Source organism: Phoxinus phoxinus, assembly GCF_949152265.1.
Source record: "Phoxinus phoxinus genome assembly, chromosome: 23".
In the NCBI taxonomy this organism is placed as follows: domain Eukaryota; kingdom Metazoa; phylum Chordata; class Actinopteri; order Cypriniformes; family Leuciscidae; genus Phoxinus; species Phoxinus phoxinus.
In genome coordinates this window covers 8908140-8929416 of record NC_136898.1, presented here as the reverse complement: position 1 = coordinate 8929416, position 21277 = coordinate 8908140, and the positions used below count along the sequence as shown (strand labels likewise).

Sequence of the window (21277 nt, the reverse complement as noted above, 5' to 3'; positions counted from 1 at the left end):
ACAAATGGCACTGTTACCTGAGAATGACCTACCTCCGGATCAGTATTAAAAGACTAAATTACTACCCAGTGCTGTTTTTGTTTTTGCCTCACATACCAAGCTCAACCATGAGCTCTAATTACAGAGTTCCTTTATCCACAATTAATTATACAAACACACACACAATCCAACAACCCCAAATTGCAGGTCATAACACAGCGCTTCAAATAAACCCGTACACATCAATCCACAGGGATGAGACCACAATAAACAAGACCAGGAGTGTAAACCAGACTGACATGGGTATTTAAATTAAACAGAATATGGCTGATTGATAATATACAAAGTGAAGTTCAATCTTCAACAGCATTCTGCAAACGCATTTAGGAGCTGAAGAAACGAGCGCAAGAAGCTAGCAAAAGTATCCTCACCCTCCATGTTTGTGCCGTGTTTTTTCACCCAGGTAGACGTCCTTGTGTCTGCGCTGGTTTTGCGTGTTGCTTCCTTTGAGCAGGGCGACGGGCCACAGCCAGGCCAGGCACATCAGCCTCAGTGTCGTGAGAGCAAAGTCCATGGCCGAGGCCTGAGGTCCAGGATCTGATGTGAGGAGAAACAGAGAGATGGTGTGGGATCAGTCTAACTCTCTGGAGTTCCTTACCCAGCATCCTTTCCATCTGGAAGTGTCGCCCATTCCGACACGGTAACGACCCTTAGATCCACACTGTGCAGCACATGTTACATGGTGCCATGTGAAATCCTCTGAGCTCCACTTTTGTGCATGCGTGTTTGTGTGTGTATGCCTGGCGGTCTGCGTTTCCCACCCTGCCTAAAAGCCTGTTTGCTTCTCTGACATGGTGCTCTCCCTCCATCCCCCTCCCGCTGATTATAACCAAATATCAATTTATTTCTATAATGACAAAGGAATGACGTTAATTCCTCCCTAATCTTCTTACACGCAGCTGCTGAAATCTTTCAGTAACCTATAAACTCCATGGGGAAGGGGAGGTGCATCACAAGCAGAGTTAACTGTACCATCAGGTCGGTTAAAAAAAGCAACAAGCCCTCTTTTTTGAGAATAGTACCCTAGAATTTCTGACGGAAGAAATCTACAAATTACTAGTCTTCTCATGTCCGTCAACATAAACCTAACATTGTTAGTAGTCTCATGTGTGTTTACAGAGACTTTCACAAATCACTCGCATTTTGAGTAACCTCTAGCTGTAGATGAAGCGTAAAGTGTCAGTATATGTTTTTTCTGTAAATGCATGTGGTTGCATTTGGCTGTCATGCTGCTATCATGTGTAGACTCACAATCAGGCTAATCTGTGAGAAGCATCTTAATTCGCTTCATAGAGGATTACAGTCATGGAGAAGATCAAGAGATGATGGTGAGATGAGAGAGGGGGGAGGGGGGGGGCTGGGGGGAAGAGATGGGAGAGAACAAGAGAGGCTTACTTTAGGAGACAAAAGCAAGATGATGGAGGAATGCTATATGTAACAGCATAACATAATATCCATCCATCCATCCATCCATCTACTTATTTATTTTTGTATATTTACATTGCAGTCCAAATTTTCTGAAGAGACAATCGCTTTATACGATGAACAGATTCAATTTAGGCATTTATTCTCATAAAAACATCGATCAGCGAACATAAACAAGCTCAACCGAACCTGCTTGACGTGCGAGAACAAACCTCATTGGTTCTTGCTGAAGCTCAAATGTGCTGCGTAACACAAGAATGAACCTCATTGGTTCTTGCACGTCAAGTGAACATGCTTGAGCTTCCGTTTATCATGCGTGTGTCGATTAATGATTATATGTGAATAAAAGTCTAAATTTAATCTCTTCATCATATAAAGTGATCATGTCTCTTTCGAAAATTTGGACTAAACCGCTCAATTCATATGGATTAGTTTTACGATCTCTTTATGAATTTTTTTTAAGCATCAAAATGGTAGCCGCGTAGCTGTCAACGGAGGGACATAAATCGGTCAGATTTTATTAAAAATATCTTAATTTGTGTTTCGAAGGTGAACGAAAGTCTTATGATTTTGGGACGACATGAGGGCGAGTAAGTGATGACAGAATTTTTATTTTTGGGTGAACTATGCCTTTAATGCTGCCTTTCTTAAAAATATTTTCACATTTTGCACAAAATTGACTGGAAATTATGCATAATAAAAATGTGATGTGATATTTACCTTGATTTTCTTAATTTTTCCATACATCATGTCTCATATTTGATCTCATGCACCTTCAATGACACTGTTCTCCCCTCCTCGGAAACCAAGTACACTAACCTTTGAAAAAATGGTCATGGAAAAATGGTCAGTCATCGCAGAAATGCCGAAACAATAATATTGTCATAATATGTAAAAAGTAAATAAATAATTTTCACACAATAAAAAGTGATACATATAATATTATTAAATATAAATATGAATATATTTAAATATAAAATCAGAATTGCTTATGATTATCATATCAAGATTATTTAGCAATTAATTTATGAATGCATGATAAAAATAATTTCATGTGACATAAAAGCACAAGAGAAGGAAATTGAGGAGAGACAGTCAGAGTCTGTATATAGAAAAGAATAATAAACCGAACTCCAACCGAATATCAGATAAAACATGGTGGCACACAATCAATAATAAAATTGCAGCTAGCAGAACAGTAATCCCAGAGCAGTAACATGCTCCTCTAATCCAGGATTAGAGTCTGATTGAGGGCACAGAAGAGTGGTGGCATCTAAGGGAGTCGTGCACGTGCCTCGCTGCATCTAGAGGAAGCTGCTCTTTTACGCTGAACGAGGATCATCTTTCCCTATTCAGATCATTAATCATTATAAGAAGGATATAAAAAAAACTGTTCCACCATCACAGCCAAAGGGTAATTTCCACAATCACCCCTCGTCTTCATACAAATTCCACAAACATCCTCTTGTGGCCAAATACTGAATGACAGGAGCGCCAATACTGTTTTGATCACAAAATTGTGAATATGATATAGCCATGGATACATTTTTGATACTTAAAAAAGTGGAAAAAATATGTTTTAAAACTATTTGTGAACTGCTTGATGTACAAACTCTGAACATGTGAATTATTGTTTGCACCCAAAGAATCATATTTATTTTTTTGTGTCCACAACATATACAAATGACAAAAAAGTGTCGTTTTGGACTTCCTAGAATATATCTAAAACACATCTACTAATACTACCAATTCCAAGTGGTGCTCACTGCAGAGCCAAATGACATCCAGCTTCCCCTGTCTGGACATAATGGGTGGAGCTTGACAGAGTCCAGCTCCACCTCCGTGGACCTAATGCAATACTCTCAGTGGTTGATAGAGTAGAGTGGTGCAGGGATGACATGTTTTTGTAGGCCAACCCAAAAATTAGCATCACCCTGGTTCCCTTGACAAAAAGCCAATAGGATTTTTACATTGGCTTATGGATTATTGCAGAAAATAAGGCCTGTGACTAAAAAAAAGCTTATGATTCTTACACATTTTGTTTGTTCATTGTGATAATCTTCAATATCATTTTGAATAGAATAGAATTTTGAAGTGTAAATACAATCGGAAGAAGTCAAAAGCTGAACGTACGTACAGGCAGACAGACAGACAGACAGACAGACAGACAGACAGACAGACAGACAGACAGACAGACAGACAGACAGACAGATAGACAGATGGATAGATGGATGGATGGATGGATGGATGGATGGATGGATGGATGGATGGATGGATGGATGGATGGATGGATGGATGGATGGATGGATGGATGGATGGATGGATGGATGGATGGATGGATGGATGGATGGATGGAAGGATGGATGGATGGATGGATGGATGGATGGATGGATGGATGGATGGATGGATGGATGGATGGATGGATGGATGGATAGATAGATAGATAGATAGATAGACAGACAGACAGACCAGATAGATAGATAGATAGACAGACAGACAGACAGACAGATAGACAGATACTGTAGATAGATAGACAGATATACAGACAGACATATAGATAGATAGATAGATAGATAGATAGATAGATAGATAGATAGATAGATAGATATATAGATAGATAGAAAGAAAGAAAGAATTGGATTTGAACACCAAATCGCATGTGTGTGCGCAGTGATTAAAGCCAGGAGGAAAGTTTTTACTGGACTGCCTCTGCAGGCAGAAGTGAACCAGCAGCACTGCCATGTCATCACACACATTGACCACACTTCTGCTACAGCCTGAGGGCCCTAGATCAGCTCAGTCAACGAACATACTTTCTCAAGCCTGTGCATTTGTTAACCTGTAAGGTTGGTAAGACAACATGCACCTGTTAAAGTCTGTAAATACTACAAGTTTGGACTCCTTCTGTGCATTACACATCAATCAAATGTAGCTGTGGAATGTAAACAAAAAAAAACTATTAAAGTTTTATTGGGCCATCTAAAGGGCTCCTTCCAGGAAGGAAACCACTGTTTGACGTCATACGAATCTTTACTAATCATCAGGGTTACTGCAATCCACTACGTACGCGTGGTTACCACACTCTTAGAGTTCCAAATTGGGCGAGCAAGAAGGTGACAAGGACAGTTGCAGCATGTCGAAATTTAGCAAAGGCTCAACAAAGAACAAGGTGGTGAGAAAAGACAATGATCTTCAGAAAGGTTGACATGGGGGGATGTGGGAAGGTTATCTTAAAGGCATTCGCAGAAGTGGTAAAGGGTTTCAGTTGCCATTTAATGACTCAGCTCATGATCTATGAAAGAGGCGTGGAAACCTGTCCTTCTACTCTCTCTCACTCACACTCACTCTCTCTCTCTCTCTCTCTCTCTCTCTCTCGCTCTCTCTCTCTCTCTCTCTCTCTCTCAGCAAGCTCACACAGCAGAGTCAATTTTCAGAAATCACCTGAGGAACTTTCTCTATTTGCCTCTTGTTTTTTATTCACAAAGACTTCATTCATGTGGACCCAAGGGATACTTCTTTCTTTCTTTTTCGCCTGTCTGTGCTGTTGAAGCTGTAAAGAGGAACAGGGTTTGATTACGTTCCTGAGAGACTCTTTGAAGAGTCTCATCTTCTCAGCAATTTAGTTTCTGTCTGCTCTGCTCTTTTAGTCCTGCACCTCGTTTTTGCTTCAGTACATTGTTGTGAAGGAGAATGTCAAGGACTCTCTATGGCGCTTATGTTGTTTTATGGATTTTTTCCTTAGTGGAGTGTAAGGTTCCAGGTAAGATGAACTTTTATTTTGATTTTTGACATTGTTTCTAAAAGTTGAGTAACTTTTTTCTTATTTTCCAGTATGTCATTCATTTTTAGGTCCAAAGTTTGACCACTTTATTTATAAAGAATGCCCCTTTCCTTTATGAAATGAAGCTATTCAAAGTTCTGCTCATGAATCGCTCATCTAAAGTGAGTGATTTACTTATTATTTTTCTTTTCGCTCTTGATCAGCTTTCATTTCTATTTGATTGCTACTTTCAGTCGGGTCACTTATGATCAATTCATGTTTGTAATGAAGCTGAAAAGATGCCAGGAAAGACTTACGTTATGAATATACCTTATGTAATTCAAGTGGATGGAATAGGATATGAATGTTGGCAAGATTATTTAGAGACATCTGTTTTCTAGTTATTAGTTCCTCCTTAGGAATTCTTTCCAGTACTCAAATTATATGAAACAAATATTAGATATTACCCATTGATTGCTTTTGCGGTTATACATTATTATATAGGTCCAAAATATATGTTATTTTAGTATTATTTATTTACTAATGTAGTATTTATTCATATTTATTATTTTAATAATATATATTATTTTTTATTTAAAATGTTCTATATTGTTTTAGTTTAAAATGTTAATCGTTTTTAATATATATCTTTATTTTATTTTATACTTTTATTTATATTTAGTCATTTTAGTACTTTAGTATTTAGTGCCAAGAAAAGATTTCCAATTTAAAACTGCATATTATCAATCATCTGTATGAGTCTTCTCAAAAAAGGCTTTCAAATAGGTGACACAAAAATGCATTTTTGAGCTAATAAATTATTATTCTGAAGTGGGCGATTTATCTTTGCTTTTTCCCCAGTTTCATTGGGCCACTTATTTTGAATGTGCATTATTCCTGCAATAGATCAACAGGCAAACTAAAAAAGATGCCAGGAAAGATGAATGATTGTTATAAATATACCTTATTATGTAATTAAAGTGGATGCTACTCTTAGATCTCAAGTGGAGGCAGAATTTCAGCTAATGCGTTTTTGAGCCCCTGCTTGTTATAGTCTGCAAGTGAAGGAGATGAGTGACTGAGTCTGCTAGAATTCACTCCGGCACGTCATCTGTTTGGACTAACACAGTCACTGTGAATATTTCGACAAACCAAGACCTCTCCAGGGACTCTCAATAATAGATCTAGACCAGACACATAGCACAAGATGAGAAACAGAAGTACAACTGTACTGATAGTTTGGTGCAATCTCAGTCTGCTCCGCCAGTCACACAACATAAAGGTCATGCAGTCATGCACTCTGCGGCTGCTCTGTTTATTTTGTATTTATAGCCAAACAATCTTCTTACCTATTCCGATAAGGTGAGTGTGTTGAACGCTAAACAATCACGGTCATAAGTGGTCATTACTGATAAATGTCCTCTCAGCATGATGATCTGGGTGAACACACAATTGTAGAGGACAGACCATAGAAAAGGACAGACAGCAAACAGGGGCAGCAGAACTCACTTTTTCTGAGAAAAAAGTTGGCATATATATATATATATATGGGTAAGTACCCAGCAACGTCTTTAAAAGGAAATATTAGTAAGAAGCTGAAGGTTTTGAAATGTCAAGTTTGCAGCCTTCTCAACATACTTACTATGATCATTGTATTAGATCACAAAAATGGAAATGACATAGCTAAAATAATGTTGTTATATTTGGCATTTTGTTTTATAATTCTTCTATCTAAATATCTGAAAGTTTTTTAAATCAGTATATAACCCAAGTCAACCTGGTAAATTGTGAATCACATTTCAATCACATTTCACTCTAAAGACAAATCAGAATGTAATAATTGTGTGGATGTAATGAAAACGTACTTGTTTTAAGAACTTTCATGCACATTTGGGAACATGCATGTGTCACAATCCAGTCTCTAACCCCCCAAAAGTTGTAAACTTGGTAAAAGGAATAAATGTTCAAATAACTTAGAATAATGTCATTGCAGTCAGGAGCATGACATACATTACTACTATTGTAGACAATAGTGACAGTCTGCACTTTAACAACTGCTGAAAGTCAAGGACCCATTTAAAGTGAACACTAATCACCATAATAGTGGCAACATTCTCCAACAACATTTACACGCACCGTTTGTTGTGGTCTTGCTGGGATCATGCCAACATACAAATTACAATCCACCAGCACTTTAGTATCCCATGCTGGGAGATCAGCAAACCAAGCTGGTACCAGCGCGCACAACATTCCTTACGCTAGTATTCAGCCATGCTGGATTTTTCAGCAGAGAAGTTAAACGTTATACATTGTTCAAAGATTTATTTAATATTCCCTTTAAAACCAGGGGTGTCCAAACTCTGTCCTGGAGGGCCGCTGTCCTGCAGCGTTTATCTCCAACTTGCCTCAACACTGAAGTTTCTAGTATGTCCTAGTAAGAGCTTGATGAGCTGCTTCAGGTGTGTTTAACTGCGGTTGAACTGAACTCTGCAGGACAGTGACCCTCCGGGAGCAGGATTGGACACCCCTACTTTAAATGAAACTCATAATTCATTCTGGTAAATGCAGGAATATCTTAAAAAGCCCTTTTGTTGATTTGCAGAGGTTCGTGTGACCTGCATCGTCTCCGAGGACTGTATTCTTCCCTGCTCTTTCACGCCTAATAATGGTGATGTGAATATTAAGTGGTACAAGCAGGATGCGCTCATACTCAGTATACAGTCGGCGGAACAGAGGCTCAGCAATGACCAAGTTCGGCTCTTCAGTGACAACGTCTCCAAGGGCAATGCATCGCTGCTTATGAAACAAGTAGATACAAGGAGTAAAGGACGATACAAATGTGTGGTCAACAATGTGACTGAGACATATGTTATTGCAACAGTGGAAGGTTTGATATATATTGATTTATTTTTAAATGTATTGTCTGTGATTAGTAGTCGTTGACCAATATGGGTTTATCAGTGGCTTAGGACTATATTCGTTGGGTAACATTACTATAAGTGTTTCCCAACCCTGTTCCTGGAGCCACACCAACAGCATACATTTTGGATGTCTCCCTCATCTGATCCCTCTATTTCCCTTCTCTATTAATGGTTTGAATCAGGTGTTTTATTAGGAACAGGAAGAGTTAGAAAATGTGTTTTATTGTTAGTGTGCCTCCAGGAACAGGGTTGGGAAACACTGCCATAATAACCTCCATTTGTAGTGATGAAGATTTTGATTCATCCCAGTGACTTTATTATGTAAATAACTTCACTAGAGATTGGTTCAGATTCATGTCATGATTTGTTAGAGGTGGTGAGAAGCGAGTCTTTTTGTGTAATGAGAGTCATTGAACCATTCATTCAACAGATTTTTTTTTAAGTGTTCCGAAACAAGTTATTTATTAACATTTGCTCAGTTTTCGTTCACAAACAAGATGTCCTAGTTCATTCAGCCGTTTACGAACACAATGCCCCATTCATACTTTTTAGCTTCTTTTATTCAGTTGGCTAGCAGATAAAAAAAAAAAATCTGTTCTTTTTTTTGCTGTATATAAAACAAAATGTTACATTTTGTCCTCATAGTCCTCAAAGTCTTAGGGCCAGATTTATAACAGCTACCAATGCAAACCCTTTTTTGGCATTAAAAAACTAGTCAGGATTTAATTAGCGCTGAAAAGGTGTGGACAGGGTGATTTTTGTTGCTGACATTATTGCATTTGCATGAGTTTCCTTTTCAGATGCAACATTTATGAGAGAAGAGTATTTCAATGAATCATGCAAGGTGATTTACTAAGGTTTGCTCTAGTCAATATACTGGTATTTGCACCATTATTCACAGATAAAAAAAAGCATGTCTTAAACCAGACGCTAATGTGCGCTGCTCTTGGTAGATTGCGTTGGTCATTATGGAAATTGCGCTCTCACACTAATTTGCTCTGTTTAGCAAATCTGGCCCTTAATTTAGCTGATAAAAATAGTAATTATTATAGGCCAATTCTGTTCTGACAATGGCTGAATTTGGACTGGTTAATCGACTTTTAAGATCAATATTTTTTTATTGATATTGCTACTTTTTTTTTATCTATTAATAAAACATTATTGATTTTTTTTTTTCATTGAATGTCCTCCAGCTCCCATCAGTGCGATCTTCATTAACACCGATCCCTCTGGGCTGATTCGGTGCTCTACTAAAGACGTTTACCCAGCTCCGCAGGTGCAGTGGAGCACAAAGCCCAGCTTACCTCCTGCTGCCCTGCAGGCCATCACTCACATGGCTCCTGGCGGGAAGGGCCTCTTTACAGTGGAGAGCGTCCTAAAACAGCAGAACAACAGCCTTGATCATATATATGTGTGTAACATCACCTCCAAATATGGCACGCAGACATGGACAGCTTCATTAAAGCTGCAAGGTAAAACTTGTTCACATTATAATGTGCAAAAAACTGATATATGCTGTAGTACTAATACAGATGTATGTTATAAATGTTATGCTTATGAAGGTGACAATACCAATGTTGTCTCATGTACAAAACAGAAATATCCAGCTCTGAAGGGCAAGACCTGATTATTCCATGTAGAGCTCCCAAGGACCTTCAGTCCTTCTCTCTCGTCTGGACTTTTACGACAGTAAACAAAACCACAGATGTCCTCGAGTATGATAGCAGGACCCATAAATCCAGCCGCTCCTGGGATCATGGAGAACTAGAAGAGGAAAACGCATTAAAGGGGGATGTTTCACTAAACCTGCAGAAACCTGTTGGCTCAGAGCATTCTGGAATCTACACATGTGCCCTCTCAGGAGCAAAGACGCGGCATCTGATCCAGACCCGTGTTGTTTTTACATCCAAGCAGGGGAAAGGTATCCACTGATCCATGAACTCATCCATCCAATAATGAATCTGTTGGACCAAACCTAGAACTCATTTCCTGCTAAAACATTGTGGCAGTTTACTTTTTTAAACAGCCGTCTCTCTTTCTCTTTGTAGATTTTCTTAAATACAATCTGTGGATGCTGGGTATCGTCGCAGGATTAATCGCTCTTCTCGCAATCACTTTGGTTATAAAGAAATACAGAGGTGAACAGAACTCAATCCATAATATTTCATCTGCAAAATAGTGTTTATTGTTGTGTATATATATATTCAATGGTGATGTTTATGTTTGCAGCAAAATCGAAAAGAAATCAAGAAAAAGCTGAACAGGATGCGGAAATGCAAAGCTTGAACTCTGGTACTGTCCTGTTTGTTACAGTCCTTTGTTTTTCTTATAATTAAGTCATAAGAATAACTTAGAACTTCCCTGCCATGTAAAGACAAAGTAAAATTTCCAAACATAGATTTTCAATTTTGCAGCTGAATGTTTTTCTTTTGTCTTCCATAGCCAAAACATTGGAAGAGCCAGAAGCAGGAAGTAAACTTATGACAGAGCCTTCAGGTTCTCACAGTTAACCATGGACAGAAAAAGAAGAATATGAGAAGAGAGAAGGCAGTATGAAATACAAGTTGGAAGACCAATTGATGGGACTTTATTTGCATTCTGAGTATTTGTGTGAACAAAATGTAATTCAGGAAACATTAAGAAGAAACCAAACATTTCTTGTATATTATGTTTTTGAATGGTACTTTGATTAAATATATATTTTTTAAAAGACTATATTAAAAATAAATCGATTATTTATCAATAATTTATTATAAATTTCCCATAAATCTCACACTGGCTGTTTTTACTATATTTGTAATTACACTAAATTGTATTATTAAAAAATATATAAATAATTCATTAGTCATTTTCCATACATTTTGTAATTACACTAGTGTTCAAAAGTTTGGGGCCAGTAGAATCTTTTTTGTAAAGAAATTCATACAAAGATGCATCAAATTGATCAAAAGTGACAGCAAAGACACTTGTAATGTCACAAAAGATTTCTATTTTAAATAAATGCTGTTTTTTTTAAACTTTCTATTCATCACAGAATCCTGATAAAGATGCATCACGGTTTCCACAAAAATATCACACAGCTCAACTGTTTACAACATTGATGATAATAAATGTTTCTTTAGAAACAAATCAGCATGTTAGAATGATTTCTGAAGATCATGTGACAGAAGTCTGGAGTAATCCGGAAAATTCAGTTTTGCCATCACAGGAATAAATTACGTTTTAAAATAGAGTTGTTAAATTGTAGTTATATTTCACTATATTACAGTTTTTATTCTATTTTTGATCAAATAAATAAATGCCGATCAAATAAATGTTTCTTTCAAAAGCATTAAAATATCTTACCATCCCCAAACTTTTGAACAGTAGTGTATTTAATCATATCATCTTATTGCTACATCTTACTACACATGCATGGACAGACCACACCAGTCTGCTTTGGGGTTTAAATGAACCGGTTTGTTCTTTTCTTTATCCTCTGCTTAACTGTACCCGTTACATGGCTAAACCAGTTCTGGTCACTATATGTCCACTCATGCACTCTGGTTAATCTTTTACCGGTTTAATTGATATGTCCACAAGGGTCTTTCTCTCCCCCTTTCTCACGCGCACACACTCTCAGGACACATGCACACGTACAGAGAAAGATTGTGGCATCACAGTAAATTTGATCTGAACATGTGGCATAGCCTGACAGTCATGGATCTGCTGTTTCTGTGTGTAGCATCTGTGCTTTTACTTAGGACTGGCGTTTCTGGTATCATCATTACTAAAGGTAAGACCACATATACACGCACGCTCACTTTTGATACTTCTCAGTGTGAGATATAAATCATGTCTTGTACGAAAGTCTCTTTATGCTTTTTAATGTTGTCTTCTTGAAATACAAAAGGTATTTTTTTTATAATAATTTTTTTCCATTTATAATATAAACAATATATAAAATGCTTAGATCAAATATTTTGTGCATGATACGTGAATAAATTGTTAATGGAAAATTTATTTCATTTCATTTCATTTGAATGTTACTTGTTTTGTCATTTTTTTCCCCCTGCATTTCCCATCTCTGGCATTTAAGTTGTATATAATTTAGTTGTATGTCATTTAAGTAGCTGTGTTACTCAGTGAATGGATCAAAGCAGCACTTGTAGGAAACTCCATTAGTCTCAGATTAATGACACTGGTGAACGAGAACAAGAACAAAGACTGACTTTGACGAGAATTAACATGTGATTTATTCATCCTCATAAGCAGCCTACAAGGAAATATTTTAGCTACATTACAGCCTATTTGAATAAAAGAACAGGTTCATGACTCAATCTTTATGTGCAAATGTGCAGTTTTGTTATTTGATGGTTTGTCAGGAAACAGGAAATGTTTTCTAAAAGTTATGAACAAATGTTCTTCCAGTAATATTTAGAGAATTACCGTTCAAAGTTATATCCAACGTTTTACTGAAACGTTTTAGTTTGTCTACCGTTTTTAATGGTACACTACGCCCTCTAGCGGTTAAAAAACTGCATGCATTTTACGGAAGAATATTTTTTTTGGTTGTGCTGAGGCTGTCTGACTGTGCAAGTGAATAGCCTAAAAGCCTATATGACCTTTTGCAACAGATGATGTTTTACAATGAAGCTACATGTCAATTTATCTGTTCAATATCTTACTCACCTATTGAGTACTAAAAATGCCATCTCTTTTACAACATGTCAAATCCCAGTTGTGGCCATCTCCGAAAAAGCCAAAGCAATGTTGATTCTCGAGCTCTGTCACGGTCTCTTTTTGCCACCAGATCTTCTCTGTTCTGCTATTCTAAATTTAGCGAGCTGTCAACCTTTTTGACAACTATAACCCATTTTACTCCCACACCATACCCGCGAAAAAGTTTTCGGAGCAAATTGTCTCTATTTACGGATTTTTTCCTTCTCTATTTACGGATATGACGAGACACGCATGGGTGAGTGACGTACGCAATTTCCCGCGAACACCTTCCTGACAGGTCTAAAACATAAACACTTATAATAGGCTTACCATGGTGAATCAGGGTAAGACAAAAACATGTTTTGGAATAAGTCTTGATGATGTATTGAATCGTTATTTAGATGTCAACAAAAATAAGTTACACATCTAGCGTAGGCCTACCCTTAAATGTAACGTTACTTGTTCCAGAATTTTTTGTATGCAAAGCAAAACTGAATTTAACATTGCAATTATTTTACATGTGCTGGTCTCACTCTAGATGCACACGTAACGTGTCTGTTCTTGGAAGACTGCGTGCTACCCTGCAGTTTCAGGCCCACGGGAGCCGTGGTCATCCACTGGTACAAGCAGCAAATCCCCGTCCATAGCTATTACTACAATAAAGACCAGTACGGACTCCAGAACAAACATTTCAGTGGCCGGACGAACCTGTTTAATTCCCAGATTACACAGGGAAATGCCTCTCTGGTGCTGAGGAAAGTTAAAGTCCAGGATCAAGGGAGGTATAAGTGCTACACCAGCACCAGGAAGGGAAACCAGGAAACCTTTGTTAACCTGGGGGTGAAAGGTCAGTAACGGGGTCATGGTCTTTGAGTTTGCTTGGGTTATTGGGGTTGTCTGATGTAAAAACTACTTTTCACAAACTGTAACAATTTTTGGTTACCTGGCTAGCCTACTGTAAAAGGAATTTAGTTTTCCAACTGGGGTCAAAGGACTCTCATGGGGGCACAAGAGGGCGCTAGCGGGGTCTGTCGAAAACTTGTAAGAATAGTGTAAAAGTAACAAATGACTGAAAAAATAAATAAACAAATAAATAATACATTTTCATTTTAGGTAATTTAGTCTATTGACCGATAATACAGAAAAAAAAGTTTTAATTTAATATAAATAATTTTCTTCGGTTATATTTTTTTCTTTTGAAAAACATTTATTGTAATATTATATAAAACAAAATATATCAAATAAAATATAAAACATAAAAGAGTAACATACAAAAAGTAAAAACTATGTTAAAATATTTTTGGTCGGAAGTAAAAAAATATAAAAACCCAAATGAGAGTAATTACAAAGTATTTTATAAAATAGTATTCATTTAATAGAAAGTCATTTTTCTGATTTTTTATTTTGAAAAAAAAAGGTATTTATTTTAATATTGAAAATATTGATTTATTTGTTTGTTTGTTTTTTTATCTTTTTAATCTTTTTTTCTCCAGGTTTGATTCTTGTTCTTAAGCACAAGTTTTTGTTCTTAACAATAACAAAGAATAGATAAATATTTTTTTCTTTTTAAATTAGTTTATACATGAAAACATATAATTCCATGTATTATATAGCAAATGGCAGTAAATAACATCATATAATATATGGCTTTAAAACGTTTGAAAACCCTTAATTTTTCCAGAGACCATGAGATTTAATTCAGCATTAAAGAGATGCTGACAAATATCTAGTCTTATTACAATGCATTTAGACAAGACAACATGAAAAAGTTTATTGTATAAGTTTGTATAGATAACACAGTTCAAATAATAATCGATTTATTTTAATAGAAAAGTATGTGGTACTTTTTCTTTTTATGTTTAGCTCTGATCCAGTTTGTGAAGCTTGAGATGGTTGAGGAAAGGGTCACATGTCTGTCCCAGAACATCTATCCAGCTCCTGAGGTCACCTGGACCACTGATCCCCCTAGTGACACCAGAAGCCTCCGGAACTTCACTCGTAAAACCTCGGACTCCAAGGGCCTGTTCACCGTTGAGAGCGCCATCAGCGTGATGGGCAACATCTCTGACCACACTTACTTCTGCTCTGTTGTCTCAGCGGATGAAACGCAGGTGTGGACCGCATCACTGCACCAGAAAGGTAACAGTTTCCATTTCTGACACTTGCTAAAACAATGTCAAGAAAGGTGTTTGTCGTACCTTCAAACAGCCATTTGAATCGTTTGAATCTTTTAGATAAGTTGCTTGGTGAGGAGGGCTCTGGACTTATGATCCCCTGCATGATACCACAACCTCGCCACAATTTTACCCTCACTTGGACCTTCATCAGAACCACAGAATCCTCCGTCATCTTCACTTACGACAGCCGGACCCGTCGGATCGCCAACCTGTGGGAAAGTAAAGCTGAACTCGACATAGATCAGGCTCACTTAGGCAACGGGTCCCTTCATCTGCTGAATCCAGACAGCTTGGGACACAGCGGGACCTACATCTGCACATTCTACGGCTTCCAAATGAGACATCAAGTCCAAACCCATGTCAATGTTACAGTTCGTGTGACTGGTAAGATTTACATCATGTGTTTGAAAGTTTGGAACAGGATTATTTTACGTAATGACTAAAATATCAATATATAATACTATACTTTTTTCCCCAGATGATGATGAGTATGACTGCAGGAGGTCATGGTGGGGAACCGCTGCGTCTGTCTTCATATTTCTCATCACTGTATCTGTAGCTCTGTCACGATGTTTTAGACTGAGAGGTAAATAAAGTATTTCATATTAAAAAATATTATACATTTAATACATTTTTACATACTATAATGTAAAAATATAATCATATATAATAATACTATATTTTATAAAATATTGTAATGTATATTGTATAAATAATTGTGTAGAAAAATATATTTAATATATATATAGTATAATATATTAAATATTTTAATATATTTTGTGTAGTTTCCATTTAGGTTTAACTTTATTAAAAATTACATTTTAAATATACATATTTTGCATATAGCAATATATTATTGATAATGATATATTTGTTAGATAATATTTTAATAATAAATAATATTTATTATAGATCATATATTATATGAAATATTCTAATATAGTTTGTAATATTACATAATATATATTCATAATATTATTAAACATTTACTTTATCATAATTACAATTTTAAACTCTCTCTCTCTCTCTCTCTCTCTCTCTCTCTCTCTCTCTCTCTCTCTCTCTCTCTCTCTCTCTCTCTCTCTCTCTCTCTCTCTCTCTCTCTCTCTCTCTCTCTCTCTCTCTCTATATATATATATATATATACGTTATATTAATCATATAATATATTATATAAAATATTATAATTATATATTTTGTGAAATATATACTATATTATTAAAGCAATTTCCCTTTAGCTTTTAATTATGCACATCGTGTCTTGCAGGTGAAAATCCAGTATGTGGCCATTCAGACATCAATAAACGAATCAGATGTACCAACAAAACCGGTAAACAATGATCCTCATTCATGCATTCATACTGATGTGAATGCAGCACTCTCTGATATCCTTTATCCATTTTGGCAGAAATCCCTCTATTTGAAAGACAAAGACAAGATGAACCCGGGCACAATGGTTTGGAATCAGTGGAGACAGAAATTCGCAGAGCGCTATGCAACACAACACCTTTTGAAGCATCCAAACCATTTAAACAAGATCCTGACTGCCTTAATAATGAAGTCCTGCCACATCCACCAACAGTAATAAATACATGCATGCTTATTAGTGATTCCTCTACATCTGACACACCAGTGGAAAGACATGAATCCAGGCCGCATTCACCAACAGGTGCTATAATAACTCTGCTCACATCTGATAATAAAGAAAATGAAACAAATGAACTTAAATCTGAATCACACTCAGCAGATGGAGAGATGGAAAGTACAATGATTCAGAGATTTGCCACACCTGAGCTCTCACAGATTAATGGCTTCAGGTGATTGATATTAAATGGTGCTGACTAGTTAGAATCACTTCTGGAATGCATGGCCTATAGTAAATAATAATGTGTAGTTATTTTGGACAAAATCCAACAACACAAACCACCCAGCTGAACACTCAATATGCTCAATTAATAAAATACATTTTAATATAAAAGTGTTTTATTATTATAAGTCTTGCACATTATATAAAGTTATATGTCTTTAAACAAGTATACTCACAGACATTTAGATAAAGCTTATGAAATAAACCATTTTCATTTTTAATTCGTTTTATTAGTGGTTTATCTCACTTTGATATAGGCTAGAAAGTGACAATGTGAACAGACTATGTGACGTAGTGTGAAATACATAAACAAACAGTGTATGAATGTGAAATGTGCCAGTCTATAACCAGGAGGTGGCGATATTTCTATTCGCGTATAAGGACTGTATCTGCCTGACGTGTATGCTTTTCTTTGGGCTAAAAGCGTGTGATTTTGTTGTGTCAGAAAAAATACAACAATGTTTTCGTAAAATTTAAGGAAGAAAAAAAGAACTTACTTTTAATGTACTATTACTCGTAAACAACAACTGGCTACTTGTTGAATAATGTAGCAGCTAACAAATTGTGCATCTCACAAACGCACAGAGTAGGCCTACATTTAAGCAATACCTTCAGACTGCTTTTAGAGTAAATCTCTCACGATTTTGGGGAAGGAGCGGTCTTTTTTTCCTGTTTACAAGGCGACATATCCGTCCCTCGCGGACATTTACAAATTAAAAAACAGAAATGTCACTTTCAAACTTGTTCAGCTGTGTGTCAATGGCACTGTAAGCTCTGTAACTGCATCATTGTTAATTATTAAAGCGTGAGTGGACTTACAGGACTTTATAGCCTACTGTATGTGATCTGACAACTGACCCCTCCAGTCTGACATGACCATCTCATGGGTAAGATTATAATCAAGCTATTATTATAAACAGACTCTGCTCATTTTTAAATAGCTCATGGCATAATTATCTCATTTGTTTGCCTGTAAATCTGAATGGTCCAATGAACGTGAAACACTAAAAAACCTAAGTGACATGACAACATGGTCATGTAGACTTAGATGGTTACACCTTAGATGGTTACACTTAGAAAAATCGCTATTATTACGTCCTAGGGATAAAGTTTTGTCTAGGGTAGAGTAAACAGTGAAAAGAAAAAAGGGTTTGGGGTGCAGGGAGTATGCTCATCCCCTGCCCTGCACGACAGACACATAAAATTTCAGATCAAAGATTTAAACAAAATATATGTATAATTGACAAAGTAAATCAAAAGGAAGCAAAGAAAACTTGCAAGTACTTGTAAAACACATAAGTACCTTCTGGCGAGTTAGGGAATAAAACTAGGCTACTTAACCTGCCAACAGAAAAGTGCACTAACTCCCTAACTAACCAAAAACAGAGGAAAAGATAATACAAAAATAAAACCGGCACCCACCTTCCTACAGCGTCCAGCACATTTGGCCTTGTGCATGTAGTAGGCTATAACAATAATGGAGTACAATAAGCCTTAGCTTGGTGAGAAATATTGCACAGTGTCTTGCTACACAATACAACAGAAAAACAAAAGCAGGCGAGGGACACAACACTGGAACCTTACGCTCTCTTCAGCACCTGGTAGAGCGGCAGAGACATGCAGAGAGACACAGAGAGAGAGAAGAGAAAGAAAACAAAAAAACAACAGCACTACCATAATACACAACCACGTTAAGTAACACTATAACAACTATTTTCTAGAGAATGTTTGTTCAAAGTTATCTGGTCTTGTTTATTTTAATGTTCTTAAATATTGGCTCAAAACTGTTTGTCATCACAACTCTTGGAGTGTTTGGCATGGTAATGGATATTACAATGTTGATTAATTTGGTCTAGGCAGAATTAAAAAAAAATGGATAAACATCATCATATAGCCTACTACTACTACTAAATATAGCGTACATGAATTACCTTTTCTACTACTCAATATAGCATACATGAATGACCCCTTTTCGATCTATACAGGTGGAGTTCTTCTTCCTTGATGTTTAACAACGGTTGGCATCCAGCTAATTGTTGCATTACCACCACCTTCTGCTCTGGGGTGTGGATCAGATAATAGGTTTACAATGTACTCCCACTAATACACTCAAATTTACCCATTCACTCCCACACACACATATCATACACACAAAAAATCCTTAACCTATACTGAGCTCAGTCTTGTGCTCTGTTCTTACTCTATTTATAGCCCATACCTCCCTCACATTCTAATAATATCCTACTTCAAATCCTATTGAAAACCCCTGGTTCTCTTAAAAACATCATCAGTACTCTGATCTGTACCCTATCTTTTGTGCTCAGCAAACTTTTTAACGTGAACTCCTGACTCCTGCACCCCATCTCCCTCAGTTTTCCCCCTCACCTTTCTCTGTGTTTCATATTTGCATATTTTTACAAATCATGATTACATGCTCTACCGACTTACCGGTGGAGTTGAGGAAGGTACCAAGTATTTGAAGGTTTAGCAGCAAGATCATTGGCTACTGATACAGCAGGAACCAATCAGCTGTGCCCTATAGAATGATGTGATTGCAAGCTGATAGGGTTAAGGACCTGTCAGCCTATGCTATCTAGAGTTTCATGACAGAACTTAAATATATTGACCATGGAAATTTTTTTTCTTAAACATTTTAGTTGGACGTGCGTCAAATGTTTTTCTTAAATGTTACTACTTGTTTCAATAATATTCCCATAATGTTTGCAAAATGGAATGTACCGTTCCCAAGCAAGAAACAATATTTTAATATATATATTTTATATTTAAAAAAACAAAAACAAAAAAACTGAACTTTCAGAGAACATTCAGAAATGTTTTCATAACTTAATGGTAACATTAGCAAAATTCTGAAAACATATTTTTGTTACAGTAGCTGGGTTGAAACCTGTTTGAAAATTTGTGTGATTAAGATGTGAATTTAATGTTCTTGATTGAATCTCTTGATACCAACTGACCTGTTAAATCATACAGACGACTGACTCTTTTGAGTCAGTTGAGAAAAGCAGCCCAAAAAAGTTTTGTTTGATTAATTGCATTTTTTAAAATATCTCTTGCACAACCTAAAGCAACTGTAGATAGACGTGAAAAAATGTGTAAATTTTTTTTAGAGATTATCTCAATATAATGAAGCAAGTCATGTGAAAATTTTCTTTGTGAGCAATCAATATTGTTTTTATGCTTATCCAGAGAGAGTGTGACTTCTGAGGGGGTTTTATTCTCAGTCACCACAGTCATTGTGGATATGGCTGATGGATTGTCTATGCTTTTTACTACAAGATTATCCCCCCTTTTTAGCTTATTAAGGTGATGCAAAGTCTTCTCAACAGGTTTTCAAGATCTTTGTTATTGGGGAGAAATGGACTAGCCCAATGACCTCACATACAGAGACCGAGAGACAAGGGGAGTCAAGTGCTCTCAGCTGTTTCTGATCCTCACTTCCTCCCGAAGGAGCAAAAAGAAAAACCCAGAACTCCAGCCAGCTGGAAAGAACAAGGGGAATTGCCTTGTTTCATGACATATCCCAACAGAACTGCTGTGCTGCTTTTTTAAGATAAAATTATTAGAAAACTTAAATAAACATACTTTTGGGGTATTCTAGATTTTTTAAGATTAGCTTTGTTAATCTGGGTTAGTCTATAGCTCATAATTATAAGCATATTCTGGCGCACAAAGCATCACTTGCCACTTGCCACTTGCATGTCATTCCAAACTAGTTTTTTACTTCAGAAGAAATATAGACCTTTTTTGTTTTACTTTCATGGTGATATGACAGCACCAGTCCTTACTTTCTTCCGTTGAAAAGAAAGTCATAGACTACAGGTTTTGCAACAACGTTAGGGGGAGTAGATTATGGCAGCCTTTTCATTTTTGGGTGAGCTTTCCCTTTAAATAATTAGACTGGTGTAATGGTTAGCTTGATTTTAAGGGTTTCTTTGTTTGTTTATTTTGGCTGCCAGTCATGTGCCTCCTCAAAGTTTTAACCATGGTACTTTTTCTGTTATTTATTTGTTTTTCCATCATGTCAATTTATAGTAAGCCCTCTCAGCCTGGCCTCTTTTCTTCCTTCTCCCTCTATCCCTTTTCTGACTTGCTCCCAGAAGATCACATGAAAACATTCCCCCACACTCTTTTCATGTCCTCCTCTCATAAACTGAGACAATTCCCTCCTTTCTCTAAAACTTATATTTTGTCTCTGATTATGTATATGAGTGCATCTGTAAATTAATCTCATTCTGAGCAAATTATGATGTTGCATTTTGGCTGACCCGAATTCGAGTCCTGGCTCGTGGACTTTTTCTGATCCCGTCTTCACTTCTCTCTCTCTCCGTCCAGACACAGAATAGAATAGTTTAAGCCACTACATTAC

The 21277-nt window shown here is 36.6% G+C and overlaps 3 protein-coding genes across 16 annotated transcripts in view; 2 read left to right on the top strand and 1 right to left on the bottom strand.

Annotated features, from left to right (window-relative positions):
* Positions 1-18357, bottom strand: part of gabrr3a (gamma-aminobutyric acid type A receptor subunit rho3a) — a 32151-nt gene extending 13794 nt beyond the window's left edge. For 2 of the 13 annotated variants that reach the window (XM_079599605.1, XM_079599609.1), the window contains exons 1-2: positions 7090-7136; positions 411-576 (exon numbers count right to left, since the gene is read on the bottom strand). In XM_079599605.1, the coding sequence (XP_079455731.1) occupies positions 411-576; positions 7090-7114 (191 nt within the window). In that variant the 5' untranslated portion in view covers positions 7115-7136. Of the gene's footprint in view, positions 1-410; positions 577-2184; positions 2284-4927; positions 5015-7089; positions 7137-9449; positions 9521-9717; positions 9910-12816; positions 13081-13554; positions 13663-18312 lie in introns of those variants that run through there. The other 11 variants (XM_079599606.1, XM_079599616.1, XM_079599614.1 and 8 more) reach the window with 11 other exon arrangements.
* hhla2a.1 (HERV-H LTR-associating 2a, tandem duplicate 1) lies at positions 4789-10858 on the top strand. The gene is made up of 7 exons (XM_079599622.1): positions 4789-5224; positions 7827-8111; positions 9339-9617; positions 9743-10066; positions 10194-10283; positions 10375-10437; positions 10588-10858. The coding sequence occupies exons 1-7, from the start codon at positions 5155-5157 to the stop codon at positions 10653-10655; spliced, it is 1179 nt and encodes a 392-aa protein (XP_079455748.1). The 5' UTR covers positions 4789-5154; the 3' UTR covers positions 10656-10858.
* On the top strand, positions 13077-17357 carry LOC306991588 (uncharacterized protein). 2 transcript variants are annotated; one of them, XM_079599604.1, is made up of 7 exons: positions 13077-13102; positions 13385-13693; positions 14710-14985; positions 15081-15407; positions 15502-15609; positions 16291-16353; positions 16432-17110. In XM_079599604.1, the coding sequence occupies exons 1-7, from the start codon at positions 13099-13101 to the stop codon at positions 16842-16844; spliced, it is 1500 nt and encodes a 499-aa protein (XP_079455730.1). In that variant the 5' UTR covers positions 13077-13098; the 3' UTR covers positions 16845-17110. The 2 variants fall into 2 exon arrangements, with proteins under 2 accessions (XP_079455730.1, XP_079455729.1); XM_079599603.1 differs by having other exon boundaries at positions 13101-13190; positions 16432-17357.
* Positions 18358-21277: the final 2920 nt, after the last annotated feature.